This window comes from Propithecus coquereli, unplaced genomic scaffold, assembly GCF_000956105.1.
Source record: "Propithecus coquereli isolate 6110/MARCELLA unplaced genomic scaffold, Pcoq_1.0 Scaffold225, whole genome shotgun sequence".
NCBI lineage: Eukaryota > Metazoa > Chordata > Mammalia > Primates > Indriidae > Propithecus > Propithecus coquereli.
In genome coordinates this window covers 77,518-97,509 of record NW_012147745.1, presented here as the reverse complement: position 1 = coordinate 97,509, position 19,992 = coordinate 77,518, and the positions used below count along the sequence as shown (strand labels likewise).

The 19,992-nt window shown below is 37.1% G+C and overlaps 1 protein-coding gene across 2 annotated transcripts in view; it reads left to right on the top strand.

Moving 5' to 3' along the window:
- LAMA4 (laminin, alpha 4) overlaps positions 1 to 19,992 on the top strand; it is a 132,589-nt gene that overhangs the window by 82,686 nt on the left and 29,911 nt on the right. For both annotated transcript variants that reach the window (XM_012645091.1, XM_012645090.1), the window contains exons 14-24: positions 2,247 to 2,395; positions 5,368 to 5,509; positions 6,125 to 6,221; positions 10,359 to 10,475; positions 12,101 to 12,280; positions 13,157 to 13,296; positions 15,521 to 15,694; positions 16,338 to 16,483; positions 16,937 to 17,099; positions 17,309 to 17,442; positions 17,911 to 18,082. In XM_012645091.1, the coding sequence (XP_012500545.1) occupies positions 2,247 to 2,395; positions 5,368 to 5,509; positions 6,125 to 6,221; positions 10,359 to 10,475; positions 12,101 to 12,280; positions 13,157 to 13,296; positions 15,521 to 15,694; positions 16,338 to 16,483; positions 16,937 to 17,099; positions 17,309 to 17,442; positions 17,911 to 18,082 (1,614 nt within the window). The remainder of the gene's footprint in view (positions 1 to 2,246; positions 2,396 to 5,367; positions 5,510 to 6,124; positions 6,222 to 10,358; positions 10,476 to 12,100; positions 12,281 to 13,156; positions 13,297 to 15,520; positions 15,695 to 16,337; positions 16,484 to 16,936; positions 17,100 to 17,308; positions 17,443 to 17,910; positions 18,083 to 19,992) is intronic.

The window sequence follows — 19,992 nt, the reverse complement described above, 5'->3', positions numbered from 1 at the left end:
AGAAAAGAAAAGCAAATTATTCCAGACAGGGAAAATATATGCAAAGGCCCAGGGGCCAGAAAAAAAATATGGAGCATTAAAACAATAATCAGTTAGTCAAGGTTACACCATGGAATATAGTGGCATGGGAGTGGTGAGAATTGATGAGATTGATGACAGAGGAGGGGGCAGTTGACAAAGGCATCCTTAGGAATTGGATTTATTCCTACAAAGCAATTCACTGATCCTGAGAAGAGAAATAGCATAATCAGATTTGCTTAATAGAAAGATCGCCTTTCCTGCAGGATGATGGCACATGGGTTAGAATACTAAAAGACTGGGCTCAGAGAGAGAAGTGAGAGCACTCAGAGGAGAGGAAAGGGCTAGGAGTCCAACCCTGAGGAACACCAACTGTTAAGGTCTCTTTCCTGGTCAGGCAAAGAGGAGACCCAGGAGATGGCAGAATCACAGAGGCTAGGAAAAGAAAGAGTTTTAAGCAAAGACAGTGACCAACACTGTCACAAACCAGAGGTAGATCCAGTAAATAAAGATGGGAAAATGTCAAATGTATCTGGCAATCTGGGGTCAGGTGTTGGGGATCTCAGCAAGAACTATTTCTGCAAAGTGCACTGTCAAAGCAAAAGAAGAAGCTATTACAGAAGGGAATCTAGAGTCAAAGGACAGTCTTTGTTTTTTAACAGGAGAGACTTGGGCATATTTATATCTGAGAAGAGTCAGTAGCTAGGGAGCAAGAAGAACGGAAAATGGGGCCACTGAGAAAATGGGGGAATATGCCTTATGCAGAAAAAGGACACTTTTTCCTCTTAAAATTGTAGAAAAATGTATGTATAGGCATGGCTATAAATAAGTGTATAGGGTTAGGGGAGAATGGCTGGGGGACGGTAGAAAAAACTGGGGAAATTCCTGTTTATTGGTGTTAAAGTCTCTGAGGGGGCCACCTATAAATAGCACCCCTTTCCAGAACCCAAGTTCTAAACAAATCGAAACATAAATAAGATAGTAAATATGGAGACCAAGAATGTCACCTTATTTTTGATGCAGCTACGGTGAAGACATGGCCTTAGGGCTCTTAGCCAAGTGGGTTGCTGATACCCAGTCCCAGAATTAGGCAGCTATACCCACCCCGACAGGCAACACTGGAGGTTCTGTCCAAAATGGCTTTCATATGGAGAAACACAGGAAAACTCACTTTCTGCTGGCAGCTTGCTCCCAGGAGGAAGAAGTGTGGAGTCGAGCAAAGCCTGTATGCACAATTATTCTTCCCAAATTTACCAATCTAATGAATCACCGCCCCCACCCCTTGTAGGAGCAGAGTAAGGAAAGAGGTGGAGAAGGCTGGAGTTTCACTAATTGAGCTCCCTTCATAGGGAGGAAACATCAGGGGTGTAGAAGAAATATTCACTACTAACAGTTAGTTTATGTCTTCCAAATAAAAAAGAAAAGAAAGTGATCTGTTTAGAATCAGAAGAGGGTGGGGGACAGGAATATCATTGGCTTGGAAATGATGACAGTGTTTAGAATCACTATTTGGGTGACTAGGAGAGCACATCTCTTCTCAGCATTGAGGGCTGAACCAAGGCTGGAAGTCGTAGGTTTGCCGGTGGGTGCATCCAGCTACATAGCTGTGTGATCCTTAGTTAAGATCATAGGTCTCTGATTAGATTGAAATCCACAGGAGACTGTGTTACAAGATGAGTTTCAGGAAGGGCGTAGTTAACCATGTGAAATGTAGCCGAGAGGTCAGATTAGATGAGAATTGAATGATGCCCATTGGATTTAATAACTTAGATATCATTAAGTGAACTTCTGTCTTGCTGGAGTGATGAGGTACAAACCAGATTGGAATAGGTCAAAATGGTGAATAGAAAGCGAGAAAATAGAGACAACATACATAAACAACTTTCTCTTTTAAAAAGATATTTTGCTATGAAGGAAAAGGCAGTGCAGTAACATTAGAAGGATGTGTGGATAATGGAAGTTTTTGTTCAGTTTTGTTTTGTTTTTAGATCTGAAATGGCAGAGCATGTATAAATGCTAGGAAAGCAATCGATAGCAAAGAAGGAGTTGAAGATGCAGGAGAAATAGATAAATACCTACTCATAGTATTTTAGACTTATGTGGGCCTGGTCTGAAATTCACTGAACTTCATAATAAGGAAGGATAGAGATTATCTTTTGGTGCTCCCTGGGGAAAATGTTTTAAGTTCTTCTAAATTCAGTTCATTTTTTAAAATTTTTTTTCTTTAGAATGCATCAGGGATTTATGCAGAAATAGATGGAGCCAAAAATGAACTACAAGGAAAATTATCTAACTTAAGTAACCTGAGCCATGATTTAGTCCAAGAAGCTGTTGACCATGCACAGAACCTTCAACAAGAAGCTGATGAATTGAGCAGGTAATATCCTGGTTTTAGAAATGCAAATATTATACATGGGCTGAATAAAATATTTTTATTCAATTCCACATGCCAGAATTACTAGCACAGAATCTTAGCAGATTCATTAGGGTTGGGCTTGTTTATTTGTTAATTTGTTTGTTGGTTGGTCCCTCTGAGAGTCAATCATTATTTGTTGCAATTGTTTTAGGGAGACAGTTTTTTGATTTAAAAAAATACGTCATATTAGAGGCCTGTGTTCTTGGGGTGGGAGTTTTGTTTCACAATTGATAGGATGGCCTAAGGCATAACTGCTGCATAAAATATTATTAAATAAATCAAATCCCTTTACAAAGTCTAATTCTACTATCACCCATTTATTTCATAGACAGCGTTAGCTTTCCACACCCAAGTGTCTTAAGTAAAGCAGATTGGGAGTTGACACTGTAACTGACTTCTGGTAAATACCCTAGTTACTCTGCAGTGCTCAGCAGGAACTACCTGATTTCAACACCTGTTAAGAGAAAATCAATTGACAATTTTCCTCGCAGCATCTAGAATAGAGTCATGCACCCCTTGGGCACTCAATTAATGTTAATTGAAAGGTACTGAAAAATTGGAATTGAATTCATGACCCTGAAATAATAGGTAAATAATGAGATCATTATAAAGACTACAGAACAGGCAGTTTGAAACAAGGACCAGTAATGGTTATGAATAAAATAAGAACCAATATTAACTTCTGTTCAAAACATAAGTCAACTTTTTATTTCTGATTGCCAAAATTTTCAAATAATCTTCCAAATCTACTGAGAAGAGGGAGAGAGAGAGAGAGAAGGAGGGGAAGAAAGAGAGAGAGATCACATAAAGTCTTGGTGTGTGAGATAGTGCTATATCCAGTGGCCCTAGAAAATGTGCTTTTGATGAAGGCAATAAAATGGAGCTTAGATAAAGTACTGTTTTTGATAAGATACTGTATTGCTGGAATATTGTTTTTGAGATCCACCCTATGGCTCTCTTCATCATTCTTTTGTCATTTTAGTAACTGCATCCCACTGATTAGGATCCCAAAACAACTCCTGCAAATGCCACTATGCAACAAACAATGCTCTAGCATGAGTCTCCCAAAGAAGTCACTACATGCCTTACATGAAACATGATTAGAACTATCAATCACTCTGAAGTCCCTTTTGTGCTTATACTATTTCTGACTAAATATATTCATAGAAACATTCAAATTTATAGACATCTTCCCTTTAAAATGTGAATATTCTTCAACATCTGTCTGGTATACACAATGATTTGCATGCTGTGCTCAAACAAAGATAGACTTGATTCATTAAGAAGCTTCCATTTCAAAAGCACATTTTTATTTTGAATATTTAGACAGTACTTGTTTTATGCCTAGTAATAAAAACAAAGTAATAAAGGCTCTGTTTTAAGCTCTTTGGTATATCTTACCACCCTAGCTATCAAAATTTTAAAATATTAATAAATATTTGTAACATTTTGTTTCTTTTATCCCTTTCTTTTAAAACTTTTTTTGTCTACCCCCCTCAGATTTTACTCTCTGAGCCATTTCTAAGAAGAAGGGGTGGTGGGGAGGAACAAATAGCAAGCATTTGGATTAGAATCCCTTCTACAGAGCAGAGCTGCACTATGACTCTGTGGGCCCTGGGTACTTTTGCCTGGATGGGCCCCTTTCTCCATTAAAAAAAATTAAAAACTTTATTTCATATTTGCATTGGTATAAAGACTAACATAAGCATTACTATCATCCTCATTTTTTCTTCTGATTTAAAAAAAAAATGAATTGAAAACATCTCCCTGAGTCCCTAGTGTGCCCACTGGCTAAGTCAGCCCTGCTGCAAAGGAGGCAGAATAATGAGAGATTTGGACAAAAGAGAGGGAAGTAGCCTAGGGCACACACGAGAAGTTGCTCTGAGCCTAAGAGAGCTTGCAGGGACTGCAGCTGGGTGGGGAGGCTGAGAAACAATCAACTGAGCTCGGGGACCACAAGGAACCAGAGTGGGCTCTGCAATGGCATATACTGGGTCACAGAGGACCTTCCGGATGTTATTGATGAATGACGTGATACTAGTCATCAATGTTTGGGACTGAGAAAAAAATAAAGAACTGGTGGATTTAAGGCGTAGATTTTATATTATAGAGGAAGAAGGAGTATTTGTCAATAAAATAAATTGTGTGGATACACGCAGAGTTTGAAATTCCGATTCAGGAAATAGGTTAGGTACAATCATAAGCCCTGATGGTTACCGGATGCCAGGCACAGGATACCAAGCACTTATGTATTTGATCTATGTCATACATCAGTCCTCGGAGGCACGTGCCGTGATCAGCCCCTGTATGCAAGAGTGCCCAGTGCATGCTGGAGACTCAGTAAATGTTCTGTGAACCCTACGCAATCCAGAGAGGGGCAGAGGCAGGGACCAGGTGTGGAAGGGCAGGGTGAGGGTGGGCTGAGGTGGGGCTGTATGCATACAGGATGCAGTCAGGCCGCAGGAGTGCCACAAACCTTAACGATGCGTGCCCTAGCCACATGCACCCTCCCTCAGAGCCTCAGCTTCCTTTATGGAGAGGGAATGACAATGCTGATTTGGATAAGTAGTAGGTGACGATGACTGTGGGTTCATTCCTCTGCCTGACCTCCACCACATTAAACAAACTCTCTCTCAGGGAGGTGCAGAAGGCTGTCCTTAAATCATTATGTCCTTTCCTGCAGCTACTGCCAGCCAGGCAGCTGCCGTGGAGCTAAAATGGGGTGAAGTCTTGGGGACAGCAGAGGCAGAGGAATGCAGAGAAGATGTGATCCTAGCAAGGGTGGCTCAGGAAAATCTTGCAAATCCAGGTGACTTTGGATAATAGGATGGAAGCATCTGTGATCCTGGAAATGTTAGGATCAAGCCCTAAAAATGGCCCCGTCTCCCAAGGAGGTTAGAAGGAGAAGTAATGACAAGTTTGTTTATTAACAGAAATTTGCACAGTTCAGATATGAATGGGCTGGTACAGAAGGCTTTGGATGCATCAAATGTCTATGAAAATATTGTCAATTATGTTAGTGAAGCCAATGAAACAGCAGAATTTGCTTTGAACGTCACTGACCGAATCTATGATGTGAGTATTCCCCTATTTGAAAGTTCATTTGCACGTTGTCTTTTCCCACTTTATGCCTTTTCTGTTTTCTGATGTCATCTCTCGAGCTTCCCAGTGTAAAATACAAATGGCAGAAAGGCCAGGGGAACTAAGGAAAGACCCTTTTACTTATGCCAGGAAGGTTTTAGTTTGTATAATAAGTTCTTCAAGATGTGCTGTACTCCAGTCAGCAAATACCAGTTCCTTTGACAGCTTTTTTTAGCCAAAGTTCCCGAAAAAAAAAATATTTATGACTAGTTCCTGCTGATAGAGTAGATGCTTTATGCATGCATTCAGATTTTTTCAACTCAAAATTATTTACTAAATAGCTTCTATGTGACAAGCACTTTGGTGGGACCTTGGCCAGGATACACTATTCTAAGTTCACTAAATTTTCCTAAAAAAAACATTTATCTTGAAAATACCAAAGACTTTTTTTCTCATGTTCACATTTGATCTTGATTTTGAGCTATGAAAATGAAACTATGAATTTTGCTTGGTGTTTAGCAGATAAACTGTGTCATTTAAATCCTAAAAATATGAAAAACTGATTTCTTCTGCCGTCATTTTTATTCTCTCCACCCAATTCCTTTGTAGGCTGTGAGTGGGATTGATACTCAAATCATTTACCATAAAGATGAAAGCGAGAACCTCCTCAATCAAGCCAGAGAACTGCAAGCAAGGGCAGATTCTAGTAAATATCTTCACTTTCCTGTCTTCCTTCTGATTTATAGCTGCTTCCCTCCTTTCACACATGTAGACAGAGAGTTCCAAACTCTAGGATTAAAAAATAAATAACATTACAATGAATAATATATCAATAGTCCCTGCTCAGAGTCAAGTCATAAAAAAGCAAAGATTTTAAAATAAATTGTGATAAAAAAAAAAACCTTCCATGTAGTGAAACTACATGAAAACATATATCTATGGTGGATATTTCTGTTAATCAAATAGGCTGATTAATAGAAACTTACCACAAATACCAATTTTTAAGGAAAAAATAACATAAAATATACTTAACACTAAAACTATATTGCCCGTAATTTCATCTCTCTCGAACAATTCAGAAGACCCTTTAAAATTTTTACCACAAAGGAATGGGCCATCACTGTGAGAGTCAATTAGGATGACAGGGTACCACAAAGCCATCTGGTTATTTGCACTTTCTTGTAGTTTGTGTCCTACACAGTTTGCTGTATTTAGGACAAACACAATGACCATATGGAAAGAAGTACTTCCAAAGACCAGTGTTTGCATCTGCTAAAGCATGCACATCCAAGTGTGGGAGAGGGATGGAAAAATAAAAGTGAAATCATGTTAGTCAATTTTGAATCTTGTGAGTTACCCTTAAAAACAATGAAATGGACTAAGAATTTCACTAAACATTACTCATCTCTGAGGTAATGAACTAATTTCTAAAGATATTTGAACATTGACTAATGTGGTTGGAAATTCATTATCTAGCTAACTTCTAACTACCAACTAAAAACAAAGGCCAAGTTTGAAACTGGAAACTTTACACAGTTTTATCAAAGCAATTAATCTGAAGTCTAACAGTGCATTCTCCTTTTTTCCTTCTGCCAAGAGCCACTATAGAGAAAATAAATGCACTTTGTTTTTCATATGCAGAATACTTAACTATTTAATTATCTGGCATTTTCTTTTTCTGGGAAAACAAAGGCAAGAAAAAGTGCTAAATTTCTCTATTCTATAATCTATTATGTAAGTCTAATTAATTTATTATATGAGTCTAGTTCTAAACATACTCTTTGGAAAATAATTAGAATATTAGCAGTAAAGAATTAGAATATAAATAGTAAAATATTTCTAAGTAAACACTGCTGTATCTATGTATAGCTTTTGTTTCTTGTGTTGTGAAGACCCCTAACAAATTCTTGTCTAACATACTCTGGTTAGATGCCATGACTTAAATATTTTATTCTTCTGGATAATTTGTAATGTATTTTCTCAATCCTGTCATTATTGAGTTATTGAACCTCAAGAAAGCAACTTTTCTATTCTGGGAATGACATGTTTTATGTCTGATAAATCTCTCTACATCAGCCTCTCTGAATATTTTGCAGATCTGGTTTCAGGTTTTCAAATTAAACCATAGTCATCTACTAAATTACATTATCATTTCAGATTATTGTTTCTTCATTTACAAATGACTTTCAGTGCTTAGTAATCTTTATTTCCCAACTTTCCTTTTCTTCGTCAAACAGTTAACAATCTATAATAATCTCAGGAAGCTGCATTTTAAAGGAATATTCTACTTCATTTGCAAAATGAAAAATGTTTATGTAAGACCATAAGTTCCATATAGGACACACTTTTCATGAAACATTTCTTCTTATAAACATTGAACCCAAAATAGATTTTCTTTCTCCTATTTTTAACAAGACCTCCAAATACAGAGTTAAATATATTCTTTCTCAGTATCTCAGGCAGTGTTTTTTGCAGTCACAAGACCCTAAAATAAGAGCAAAAACATTGTAACACAATATTTGAAAACTGAAACTAGAAGGAGGGAGTTGGGGCACAATAAAACTACAAAGCAGGTTTAAGTCTCTCTTTGAATTTTGGGAAATTCTCCAACTACCCAGAGGGAACGAGAAAGAAGTGCTTGTACTTGGTTATACTGTACTTGGTGACAATATCGACTAAGCCCTCCCCGCCATGATATACGCGTATGGGGGAAAAGATAGCAGTAAACCAAGCACACCAAGACAGTATAATAGAAAATAAAAGTGCACCATGGGAGGGTGTATATTTACAAGCTCATTGCAGAGAAAGAGAAGCGTGTAATGAGAAATGATAAAAATTATTTTGCTGTTTGTGAAGAAACAGATTCTCAATGCTTTGGAAGTAAGCAAAACACAAGCAGAAATAAAACATACAAAAAAAGAATTACTGGCTGATATTATTAATACATCATGACCTGTTGGGATTTGCTCCAAGATAACCCAAGTTTAGGAACTATTCCACAAGCACAATTTCAAGAATAATTTTGTAAGAAAAAGGGTATTTATCAAAACTGATACAAAAAGAATAGAAAATCTGATAAAATTGTAAGAACATACGTATGTATAATCAATTTAACCATAAATTAAACCCTTCTCACAAAAGAAATCTCAAAGCTCAGATGGCTTTCCCAGTGAATTCTTCCAAACATTTAAAGAAGAAATAACACCACTCTTACACAAAGTCTTACAAAAAACAGAAGACAGGAAAGCACTCTCCAAGTTGTTTTATGAAGCCAACAAAACTTAGACACCAAAACCAGATAAGGACTTATAAAAAAGGAAAACTATAAGCCAAATTCTCTTATAAATAGAGATGCGAAAATCCTAATCAAGATATTAGCAAATCAAATCTAGTACACATAGAAATGGCAATATATGATGACCAACTTGAGTTTATTGCAGGATTTCAAGGATAGTTTAACATTTAAAATATCAATTATAATTTACCACATTTAAAGAATATAGGAGAAATTCATATGATCATCTCACTACATGTGGGAAAATCTTTTAACAAAACCCAATACCTATTCATGACTTTAAAACTAGGATTAGATGGAAACTTTCATAATCTAATAAAGAATAATAAAATAATATCCAACAAATATATTAATACTGAGATATTGAAAGCTTCTCCACTAAGATTGGAAACAAGACAAGGATGCCCCACATTACCAACTCAATGTGTAAAAATTCAGTTTAATTCTATAAACAGCAATAGGAAATTAAGTTTTTAAAATAACAGCATTTGCAATAACATCAAATACATAGGAATAAATCCGATGAAAGAAACTAAGATTGCTACACATAAAACTATAATATGCTGCTAAAAGAAATTAAAGAAGATCTAAATAAATGGAGATCTAAAGAAGAATAAATGCCATATTCCTTAAGAAGATTAAAATTTATAAAAATTATAATTCTCCCAAATTTATCTATAGATTCAATACAGTATCAATTAAAGTATATTAAATATTAAATTAATGTTTATTAAATATATATGTGTGTGTGTATATATATATATATACAGGATGATTCTAGAATTTCTATGACAATGAGAAGAAAAAGCCAAGAATAGCTAAGACAATCTTGAAGAATAAAAACAAAGCTGGAAGACTTAAACTGCGATGTCAAGACTTATTAATAACTCTATAGAGATTAAGAAAAAGATATAAAAGATTATAATACTGTATCATCTCTTTTAAATAAAGTTTAAAAACAGACACAACTAACAGATGGAGATAAAATTCACAATTCAGAAGTGGTCATCTTTGGGTAATCATAGGGCCCTCCCTAAGGAGCTTCAAGGGTGCTAATAAGTTTCTATTTTCTTGTTCTGGGTGCTGGTTATGTTTTGTGTTCACCTTGTGAAAATTTGTCAAGCTGTGCACATGTAATGGTTGCCTTTTTCTAGATGTATGCTATATATCAATTAAAACTTTATCAAAACAATTAAGAAAAAATTATTCTTATATAACCAGTCATCATCCTATAAATAGATTTTTTTTCTTTTTGGGTCTTTACCAATTGTGCTGCTAGGTCTTATTACTCACAGCAATGCTATATTTTTCAATCAAAGAAATTAAGCATTACAGCATCCTAAGTCATTCCTAAGCAGTGTTACAAGTTTCCTGTAATCCTGCACCTCTAATTTTAAATGCTACTTTCCAGAACTGATGACCTATGTTCAGAATATTCAGAATATTGCAGGTAACTCTATGATACAAATGAGAATTTTCATTGTTGAAATGGAGACTTTTTGAGGCATCTTGGACCTATTGGTACTTTTTTCTGCTGCTTCTCCACAGGCAGTGACGAGGCGGTGGCTGACACCAGCAGACGTGTGGGTGGAGCCCTGGCGCGGAAGAGTGCCCTCAAGAACAGACTCAGTGACGCTGTTAAGCAACTGCAAGCAGCAGAGAGAGGTAAGAAGCACAGGAGAGCTTCAGTCTCATCTGTGGCTCACTGGTGTGTAAGATAAACGTTTGAGGAAGGAATAGATGGTTCCTTACTTGTTTTGTTTTTTCTTTTATAAATAAATGGGGTTTTTTGATGACAAAAGAACCTATGTTCATTACCCCAAAAAAGAAGTTCTATAAAATAAAAAGAAGAAAGTAAATATAAAAGCTATAGTCATACCACCTTTAAATTTGAGAGCGTTTTCTTTCAATCTTCCATGTGTGTGTGTGTGTGTGTGTGTGTGTGTGTGTGTGTGTGTGTGTTTCGATGGGATCATGCTATTTATACTGTTTGGTAACAGCTTTCTTATGAACATCCTTCCTCGTTAACAACATGCCCTAATTTGGTTATTGGATTTCTTTGGCCCCAACTATAAACAGCATCCCTCCGTTACATGTCAAATCATTCTTATATAAAGCAGGGAGACCAATGAGCCCAAATAGAGAAACAAAAGCACTCGTCTTGCCTAATCTGGGCATGCTGTGGTGTCTTAGAAGGATGTGATTGGCAGAAGATGTGCCTTCCTCAGCATAGTGAAGGTTAAAACACTACTGCTGAATCTGGGTGTTTCACTAAAAGGAGCAAATCCTAGTTGCTGCAGTACTACAGTACACCAACGCTCTGGCCGTCGGTCATTCATTGGGAAGCCTCACCATCAGAGCTACTGGTTACTGGTGCTTACTGTGTGTGGGGCACTGGGCTAAGTTCAACGTGCCTTAATCTCATGGGGGGACAAGTATCACTCACATTTAGGCTGATGTGATCCCTGAGGCTTGTCAACGTTAGGGAACTTACTCCAACAGGTGCAGCTAGGAAGAAGCAGATCCAGGATTCAAACCAGCATTCATCAGAATCCAGAGCATATGAGGTTGAGTGAAATGTTTCCTCACTTTAGAAAAAGTTACAAGATCACCTAAGTGATTTCTAATTATTTTCATTATAGAAGTAATACATGATCCTTATAGAAAAATTAGAAAATACAGAGAAGAAAAATCACCTATAATCCCATTACCTAGACAAAATTTTTTGTTGTAAACTTACATTATTTTTATTTTAAATATGTGATTTTTAGCAAAAATGGGATTTCACTAATGATACTCTTTTGAAACTTGCTTTTCTCATTAAAAAATACCTTTCCTTATCAACTTCTGTACTGCATCATCTTTATGGCAAAAGTGTTCCACAAGAATACTCTTTCAAAAAGAAAGTGATATTTACAATGAATTTCAGACACAAACCTCTTAGGGGTTAAAATCTCATATGCATTTTTTTATGTCTATCTCACAAGATCGCAAAAGAGGAAATACTATTATGCTTTTTTTTAATTTACCTCTTAATTTGAAAATGTTTTAAGTGAGCCACATGGTTTTAAGAAGACTTTAGAGTCTTTCAAACTCACTTATTCATACTGCTTACACTGTTCTTGTGCACCTAACTTATACCATAATTAATATATATTTAAAGATCTTAGTTTTGCTTAAGAGCCCAAAATTTGAGGTCTGTTTCATACCAGCGATTAAATAGAAGTTAATGTTCCCCAACAAATGTGCTGCTTCTCTGCAAAGCGAATGACCTTGTGCTCTGTGTGAAGGGGACGCTCAGCAGCGCCTGGGTCAGTCGAGGCTGATCACCGCGGAAGCAAACAAAACGACAATGGAGGTGCAACGGGCCACCGCCCCGATGGCTGAGAATCTAACCAGCTGGTCACAGAACCTGCAAAGTTTTGACTCTTCTGCTTACAACACTGCTGTGGACTCTGCTAGAGATGCAGGTATTATTTAGAAACTTCACAATTTGAATCCACCTGAGGAACTGGCCATTAAACTCTACCCATCTTGTGTTAAGAAATGACTTTCTTCATTTAGGTTTTGGATTGGAATATTGTAGAAGTTAGCTTGGGAATAGGGAAATAATTTGCTCAGTTCATCTATCCATGCATATGCCTGTGTGTATACATATGAAATATATATATGTATTTCACATAAATAAACAGTAGGTAAATTGGTAAAGAGTCATAATTTTTTCTACGTGAAATAATGGTAGCAATCGTTTGTATCAATGTAAGGTTGATCCCTTACGGAAGAAGGTCAGTCAAATGTTAGAGGGGGAAAAAAAGGTCAGTATGATCTGCTTGTAGCATCACCCTTGTCTGGACCCATGGACCATAGCTGCCCACTCCCTCCTTGGCACAGCTGTCACTTTCCTGGGTGCTACCTGGTTTCCTCCATCTAGCTCTGCCTCTGCTGAGACAGTAGCAGCAGCAGCGTGATATGTGCATAGGCATTCTGGAAAACAACCTTTCCACCTCTTTTTGCCCAACATTCCTTTTGCCCTGTTATATCTGTTATATGAGAAATACAAGCAGAACCTGTATACAGTTAAAGGAACATCTGTATGTTTGTCACGGTTCTTGCCCTTTAGAAATGTGCATTAGCATGCTCCACATACAATTTATAAACCAATACGTACTATAAATGTCACAAAATAGAAACTGATTATGCTTTGGGCTTTATTATTAATTTTGCAGGATTAAAGATCATTTCTTAAGTTCTACCAAAATTAATCACGTGTTGTCTCTTCACCTGATTCCTAAAGTGTGCTTAATATTGAGCTGTTTACTCAAGTGATTAATTTTTGTTAACTGCAGTAAGAAATCTGACAGAGGTTGTCCCTCAGCTCCTGGATCAGCTTCGTACGGTTGAGCAGAAGCGGCCTGCAAGCAATGTCTCTGCCAGCATCCAGAGGATTCGCGAGCTCATTGCTCAGACCAGAAGTGTCGCCAGCAAGGTAACTGACGAAGGGAGTCATCAGTCACTCAGTGATCATGAGAGCACGAAGTTAAGCTCTGGCTCCTCTGGCAGCTTCCAGAGCCTGGGACCTTTCTGTTCTATTATCCAACTCAGTAGTTCTCAGCCCCATTTGCTCATTAGAATCACACGAGGAGCTTTGAAAAATAAACCAATTCCTGGTCTCAACCTCAAAGCAATATTTCAGGCTCTCTAGAAGAAGGACTCAGCGCCTATATTTTTTAAAAGCTCCTGTGTTATTCTAATGTGTCGCCAGGATTAAGAACCACAGAGTTAACCTAGTCCACAAAGCTAATATAGCAAAAGAAATTAAGTCCCAATTTAAGCCCCAATTCATTATTATTATTATTCGTTGTTTTAACAGCTGTTTTAGTGCAATTACCATATGAAATAATCTTTCCCATCTGTCCTACCTCTTCAAGAAATTCTCTGATACAACATAGATTGTGTGACGCTTTAACTGACCACGCACAAGCTTGGTTGAGGAACTGCACACTGGCTAAGTTGAATAAACTCAACAAAGACCCCCATTCTGGGCCACTGAATACAGAAGCAACCCAGCAGCAAGATAACTAGAGCCAGTATTGGTAGGAACATACCCTGGCACAATTAACATTTTCAGTGTGGCAAAGTAAGGGCTTTTCTTGGACCTCGTTTTAATTTGTGTTTTGTTTTTTTTTAATTTATGGACCAGGCTCATTTTTTACAACCAAATTATATGGTTTTATTTTTTCAATTAGAATTGGCCTGAACAGACTTTGGCCCTAATTACTGACAGAAAGAAGAGTTATAAATCAACTACTTTATAATGAAGGAGATAATTCTTGGTAAATATACCTGACTTTTAAACAATATATGATAAATGATCTCTTACAACAAATTACCTTATTTAGATACCCCAGCGAACATTTCAAAAAAGGTTTATCTTAAAGATATATCAAGAAATGGCATTCTAAAATCTCAGTTTCTGGGAATGCTTTCTCGTAATAGTATTTATGTGGAGTGTAACTTGCGGGTCTTAATCACCTAGAACTATTTTCTAAAGAGAGTATTGGCCCTACCTTTGCGAGTTGGGAGCTTGCTCAGTTCCCCAAAGTGAGATGCTTTCCGTGCAGACATGCATCCTTCTCAGACTCTCGATTACTACCATAAGACTTTAATCCTGCACGCTGCTTGATTGTTTATTAAGATGCCTAGGTCTTTACTCAACTGGCAATGTGGGGCAGCTGCACTTCAGGCACTTGGGAATATAGTCTTGTGCTCACTGACCATCTACATTATTAATATTAATTGATAATTAATACTAATCATATGATTATCAATAATAATTAATTAATGTAAATACATGTAATCATTCAGAAATATTTGGATAAATGGCATGAGTATACACAGTCCATCCACTTTTGAATACTCTAAAAATCACCCATGAATCAGACCAGTTCAGTATATTATGTTGGGCCTGTTAGAAAATCATTTACTGAATTTTCTGTGATGCCTTTCTGAAAATCATTATAAGAAGCCCCTTAGTGAACTCATCATTGCAGTTGTTATAATGATACAGGCAGGCACTGGAAAGCACTTTATAGTTGTGATCTTATTTCATTCTCACAACAACTCTATTGTCCTTGTTTCAAAGATGAGGAAACTGAAGGTTAAGTGACTTGCTCGTGGTTATATAGCTAGTAAGTGGTAGAGCTAAGTTCTGAAACCTGGTCTAAGACTACAAACCTGTGTCTAGAATCCTCCCAATTGTACAGACCATGGTCAAGGATGTTGCTCACATCCTCACCCCATGCTCCTGTGGTGGGGACCCTGGGGAGAAAGTCCTAGCTGTCTTAGTATCAAAGATTAGTTTACTTCTCCTAAAAAATTAGTTTTTGTATAAATTTTACGGGCCTTGAGAATTATATAACTGGTCAGGTATCCCCTCAAGCTGTTCAGTTCACCCAAATCAAGAATATAGTTCACTGCTGAATTCGTATTTATCCTCATTCTTGGACCTACTTTGTCACCACTTTGTTTGCTTTCTTTCACCCCACTTTAAATTTAAACTATGGTGTTGTAAATCTGCCTTAAATCTTCTCTCCAAGAAGATGAGGATGTAGGTAAATAAATAAAGGTATGGGGGAGAGTCGAGCTTAGGGCCCCTATTTGAGAACCGTTTCTGCAGAGAACTTTTTAATGAAACAATTTTACAACTCCAGATCCAAGTCTCCATGATGTTTGATGGCCAGTCAGCCGTGGAAGTGCACCCCAAGACCAGTGTGGATGACTTAAAGGCCTTCACGTCCCTGAGCCTGTACATGAAACCTCCCGTGAAGCCACCGGAACAGGCTGGGACTGCAGATCAGTTCGTCCTGTACCTCGGGAGCAAAAACGTAAGAACACGAGCTTTTAAAGGAGGGAATCATACTAAAAAGGAAAGCTGTTTTTTCTCTTGCCTAAAATAAAGCTACCTAGGCAAACAAACAAAATGCCCACTCTGGTCACTCAAAAGATATAAATAATTTTAATGGCAAGAGCAAAGGAGTGATTTAAGGACAGGTAGTTTCTTCTCTGTGTGGGATATTTCTGGGATTGCTTCCTGTCATCGTTACACTGCTAACTTTGATGAGTCTGAATGGAGCATCTCAAAGACCCTCGGAATAACAGCAGCCCATTACGTTTGATGCCGAATTCTGTTTGAAGATGTGTAGTGATCGGTATTGTCGGGCTGCGTACATCCCTGGGTGAGCCTAACAGCATTAGCACGCTCTTGGCAGCCGTCACATTTCTGCAAGCCCACAGTTGGTACCTCCCTGTCCGGGACGCACTCAGAGCAGGCACAGGAGGCATCAAACTCTGATGCTGCCACAGGGAGGCTGCTGCCCAGTCTAGCAGGAACTTTGGGTAATAATTCCGGCCAGAAGTCATTTGCGTACAGCCAAGTATTTGGATTGCTGATTGTCCTTTAAAGAAATGAAAAGAAAAGGTGATACCTATTCATATGAATTTTATTTAAGTGACTTCTTAACATTACAGGCCAAAAAAGAGTATATGGGTCTTGCAATCAAAAATGATAACCTGGTGTATGTCTATAATTTGGGGACTAAGGATGTGGAGATTCCCCTTGACTCCAAACCCGTCAGCTCCTGGCCTGCTCACTTCAGCATTGTCAAAATTGAAAGGTAAAGTAAACCCATGAGCCTGGGCTTATGTGCACATTTCATAGAAACCTGTCGAATGCACTCACACACACACACACACGCACACGCACACACAGAGTCTTCCTGTGGGTGCTATACGTAGTATTTTCTTCCCTTTATTCTCGATCTCCTTTCTTCCATAATTCTTATATTCTTTCCCAAATACCTTAATGGGAAAGAAAAGAAAAAAAGTCATCATTTCTAAAAGCAATTTGATCATTAGATCTTTTCACCTAGCCAAGCCATGAATTAATTCCAGGATGGAATGTCTTTTTTCCCCTTCCCATTGATTATTGATATTCTATAAATGCTTATTAATGTGGTAAAATCAAATCACCAATTTTGTGATGAGGGAGCATTCACATTTTGACCTTAAAAGAGTATTTTCTACAAATTGTCTGACCAATAAAGAGTAAAAATTCTGTATGTCAATAGGGTAGGAAAACATGGAAAGGTATTTTTAACAGTCCCAAGCCTAAGTAGCACCGCAGAGGAAAAGTTTATTAAAAAGGGGGAATTTGCGGGAGATGACTCCCTGCTGGATCTGGACGCTGAGGACGCTGTGTTTTACGTTGGAGGAGTCCCTTCAAACTTCAAGGTAAGCTAGCCAGCTATATTTCCACTCATTACAAATCTATGGTCATTGTTTTTATAAATCCATAAAACTATAATGATTTGGGGGAGGGACTTATATCATTTCAAAAGCTCAGCTCAGTGGGTAGTAGAATTCTGAACCATGGTCTGTTCTGTGATATCCGGGTGAAATATGGTCATGAGATGGTTGACTTTACTTTTTCTATCACACAGCTTCCTGCCAGCTTAAACCTGCCTGGCTTCGCTGGCTGCCTGGAATTGGCCACTTTGAATAATGATGTGATCAGCTTGTACAACTTTAAGCACATCTATAACATGGACCCCTCCACGTCGGTGCCCTGTGCCAGGTAAGAGACAGTTCAGAGTACTAAAAGCTTTGATGGTCATGCAAGAGCAGTAGACAGGACACGTGCAAGTCGATATTCAGTTTCTCGAACTTTTCTTAAGGGAAGCCAGTTTTGCAACTGTGTAATAGTCACACCTACAAAAACATCTTCAGTTTTTCTCTACCGTAGATGAGCGCACACATGTATTAAATGTTAACTTGTTTGCAGCTTTGATTTTGGATTCCAGAGACTGGAGCATCCCTGGAGACATCAGCTGTCTTAGCACATAGGATAGAGAAGAAATATATTAAAAACAATCCATTTAACTTACCTATAAATACTTCTTTATCTCTTCCATGCAGACAACAGGACTTCATTTAAATGTTGTAAGATCCACAGAAGATGTTATGAGAATGGGTTAAAGGGGCCTCACTTGAAAAGAATGACAGAAACTGTAATGTTCATATGACCCTCCTGCTTCCATTTCAGAGACAAACTGGCCTTCACTCAGAGTCGGGCTGCCAGTTACTTCTTTGATGGCTCTAGCTATGCTGTGGTGAGGGACATCACGAGGAGAGGGAAATTTGGTCAGGTGACTCGGTTTGACATAGAAGTTCGAACATCAGCTGACCACGCCCTAATTCTCCTGATGGTCAATGGAGTGAGTAAAAATAAAAGTCCTACTTATCCTCCTTTATTTCCATTACTTTCTGCTATTCACGTTTTCAGCAACCTTCCCAGATTGAGTGTGTCACAGCATCAAATTGAAATTCTAGTTTAGAAAACAAAATTGGATTTTTTTATTCTTCAGGGAAGTGATCACAGCAATAAATAAAAGCAGCCCTGAGATGCATTTCTCCATGCTGCATGCTTTAGATATATAGTATACATATACTTACACACACAAGCACATCTTTTTTTATAAGTGATACATATGTACCATACAGATATAAGTATGGTATGAAACATTCAAAACTAGCAATAAAAGGCAAATTATATAAAAATGAAATAAAAGATTAAATACAAATAGATAAAATATTTAAAATAAAGATGAAATTAAATTTTTTATTTATTCATGATACATAAACCCTTTTTCTCTCACTAAAAATTATTTTTAATAGCAGTATTAGTGAGAACAATATAATTAAATATGCTAAAGATTTTGAAAATTCTGTTAAACTCTTTGTGATACAATGATTCAAAAGTCTTATCCTAAGTACAGTTTATTTCAACACTATGTTTTCTTGGCTGTCATAACTGGACAAGATACTTCATAAAAATAAAAAAGTGTAAGATGTATATCATTGGTTGTGCCTACTAAATCATATAGTTTTTTAATCACATTCACCAAATGCTAAGGTTGTCTTTGAGATTTGGCTGGTACATTTTCCTTTTTCCTAATGTCAGTTCCTGCAAGCTAATAAGATATTGTATCATTTTGTGAACTTTAATAAAACAGTTCAAAAACCATTGAAAATCTTCACTTGAAAGATTTTTAAACAGGTTAGAAATTTCTTGCCACAAATGTTTTAATAGTACAGATATGAGAGTTTTTGTAGGTATGCATTTACGTTATTTCCATCAACAAAATCACTTAACAATAGAAAAATTTCCAAACATCTTTTTAAAGAACGATCTTTCCATGGTATAATTGTCTTCAAAAAAAAAAACTTACTTTTTCATCCATTGTTATAATAATATCCTTACCTCGATGTGACAGTATGTTTATTTTTTGAAATAACCAGTAGGTTTCATACTACTGAAAGACATTTGTCATCACAAATAGAGTTCGACAAATTGAGAATAATTCATTTTATAAAGAAAAATGTGTTACCCTCTTTAAACCTGACAGAATTTCTAGTAACTTGCAGGAAGCAACCAGCAAGTGTCTATGTGTTTTAAAATATTTTCACATCACTTTACATCTCAATACAAAATGAAAGTAAATATTCTATTATTTAGGTTATATCACCCATAAATCCATGTAATTAAGGACATATAAACTATAATAAATTGCAACAGGCTAGAAGCAAAGAAATGGGGGTGGAGGGAGGCCACCTTCAACCTTTCAAGTGTGGACCCCTCTTGGAAAGCTTCATATATCATGTGAATCCCGTGAAAGTCTGACAGAAGGATAAAATGAAGGCCTAGAATCAGTAGCCCATGTATTCAATATTAAAAGGATAGTGTCTTTCTCTATTTTAGATTTTTGAAATGGATACATACAGAAGTTGAAATATTTTCTTCCTAAAGCCCAATGGATTGTTTTCCACACTTCCAGGAATACACAAACTCCACTCAGGAGATCACCTCCTGTAGAATAGGGACTTTACCACAACGCTTTTTACTCAAATCCATTGAGCTCTGTTATCTATGAACTATCTTCTGAAACAAGCAAACCTGGTCAGTAGTACTTAAGTGTTAGCAAATTACTTTGGTTCTCAAACACCATGTGGTCCAAGCGCATAATAATTCAGTGAGATTGGCCTCTATCAAAAAAAAACAAAACAACAAATGTTGGCGAGGATGTGGAGAGACGGGAACACTTCTACACTGCTGGTGGGACTGTAA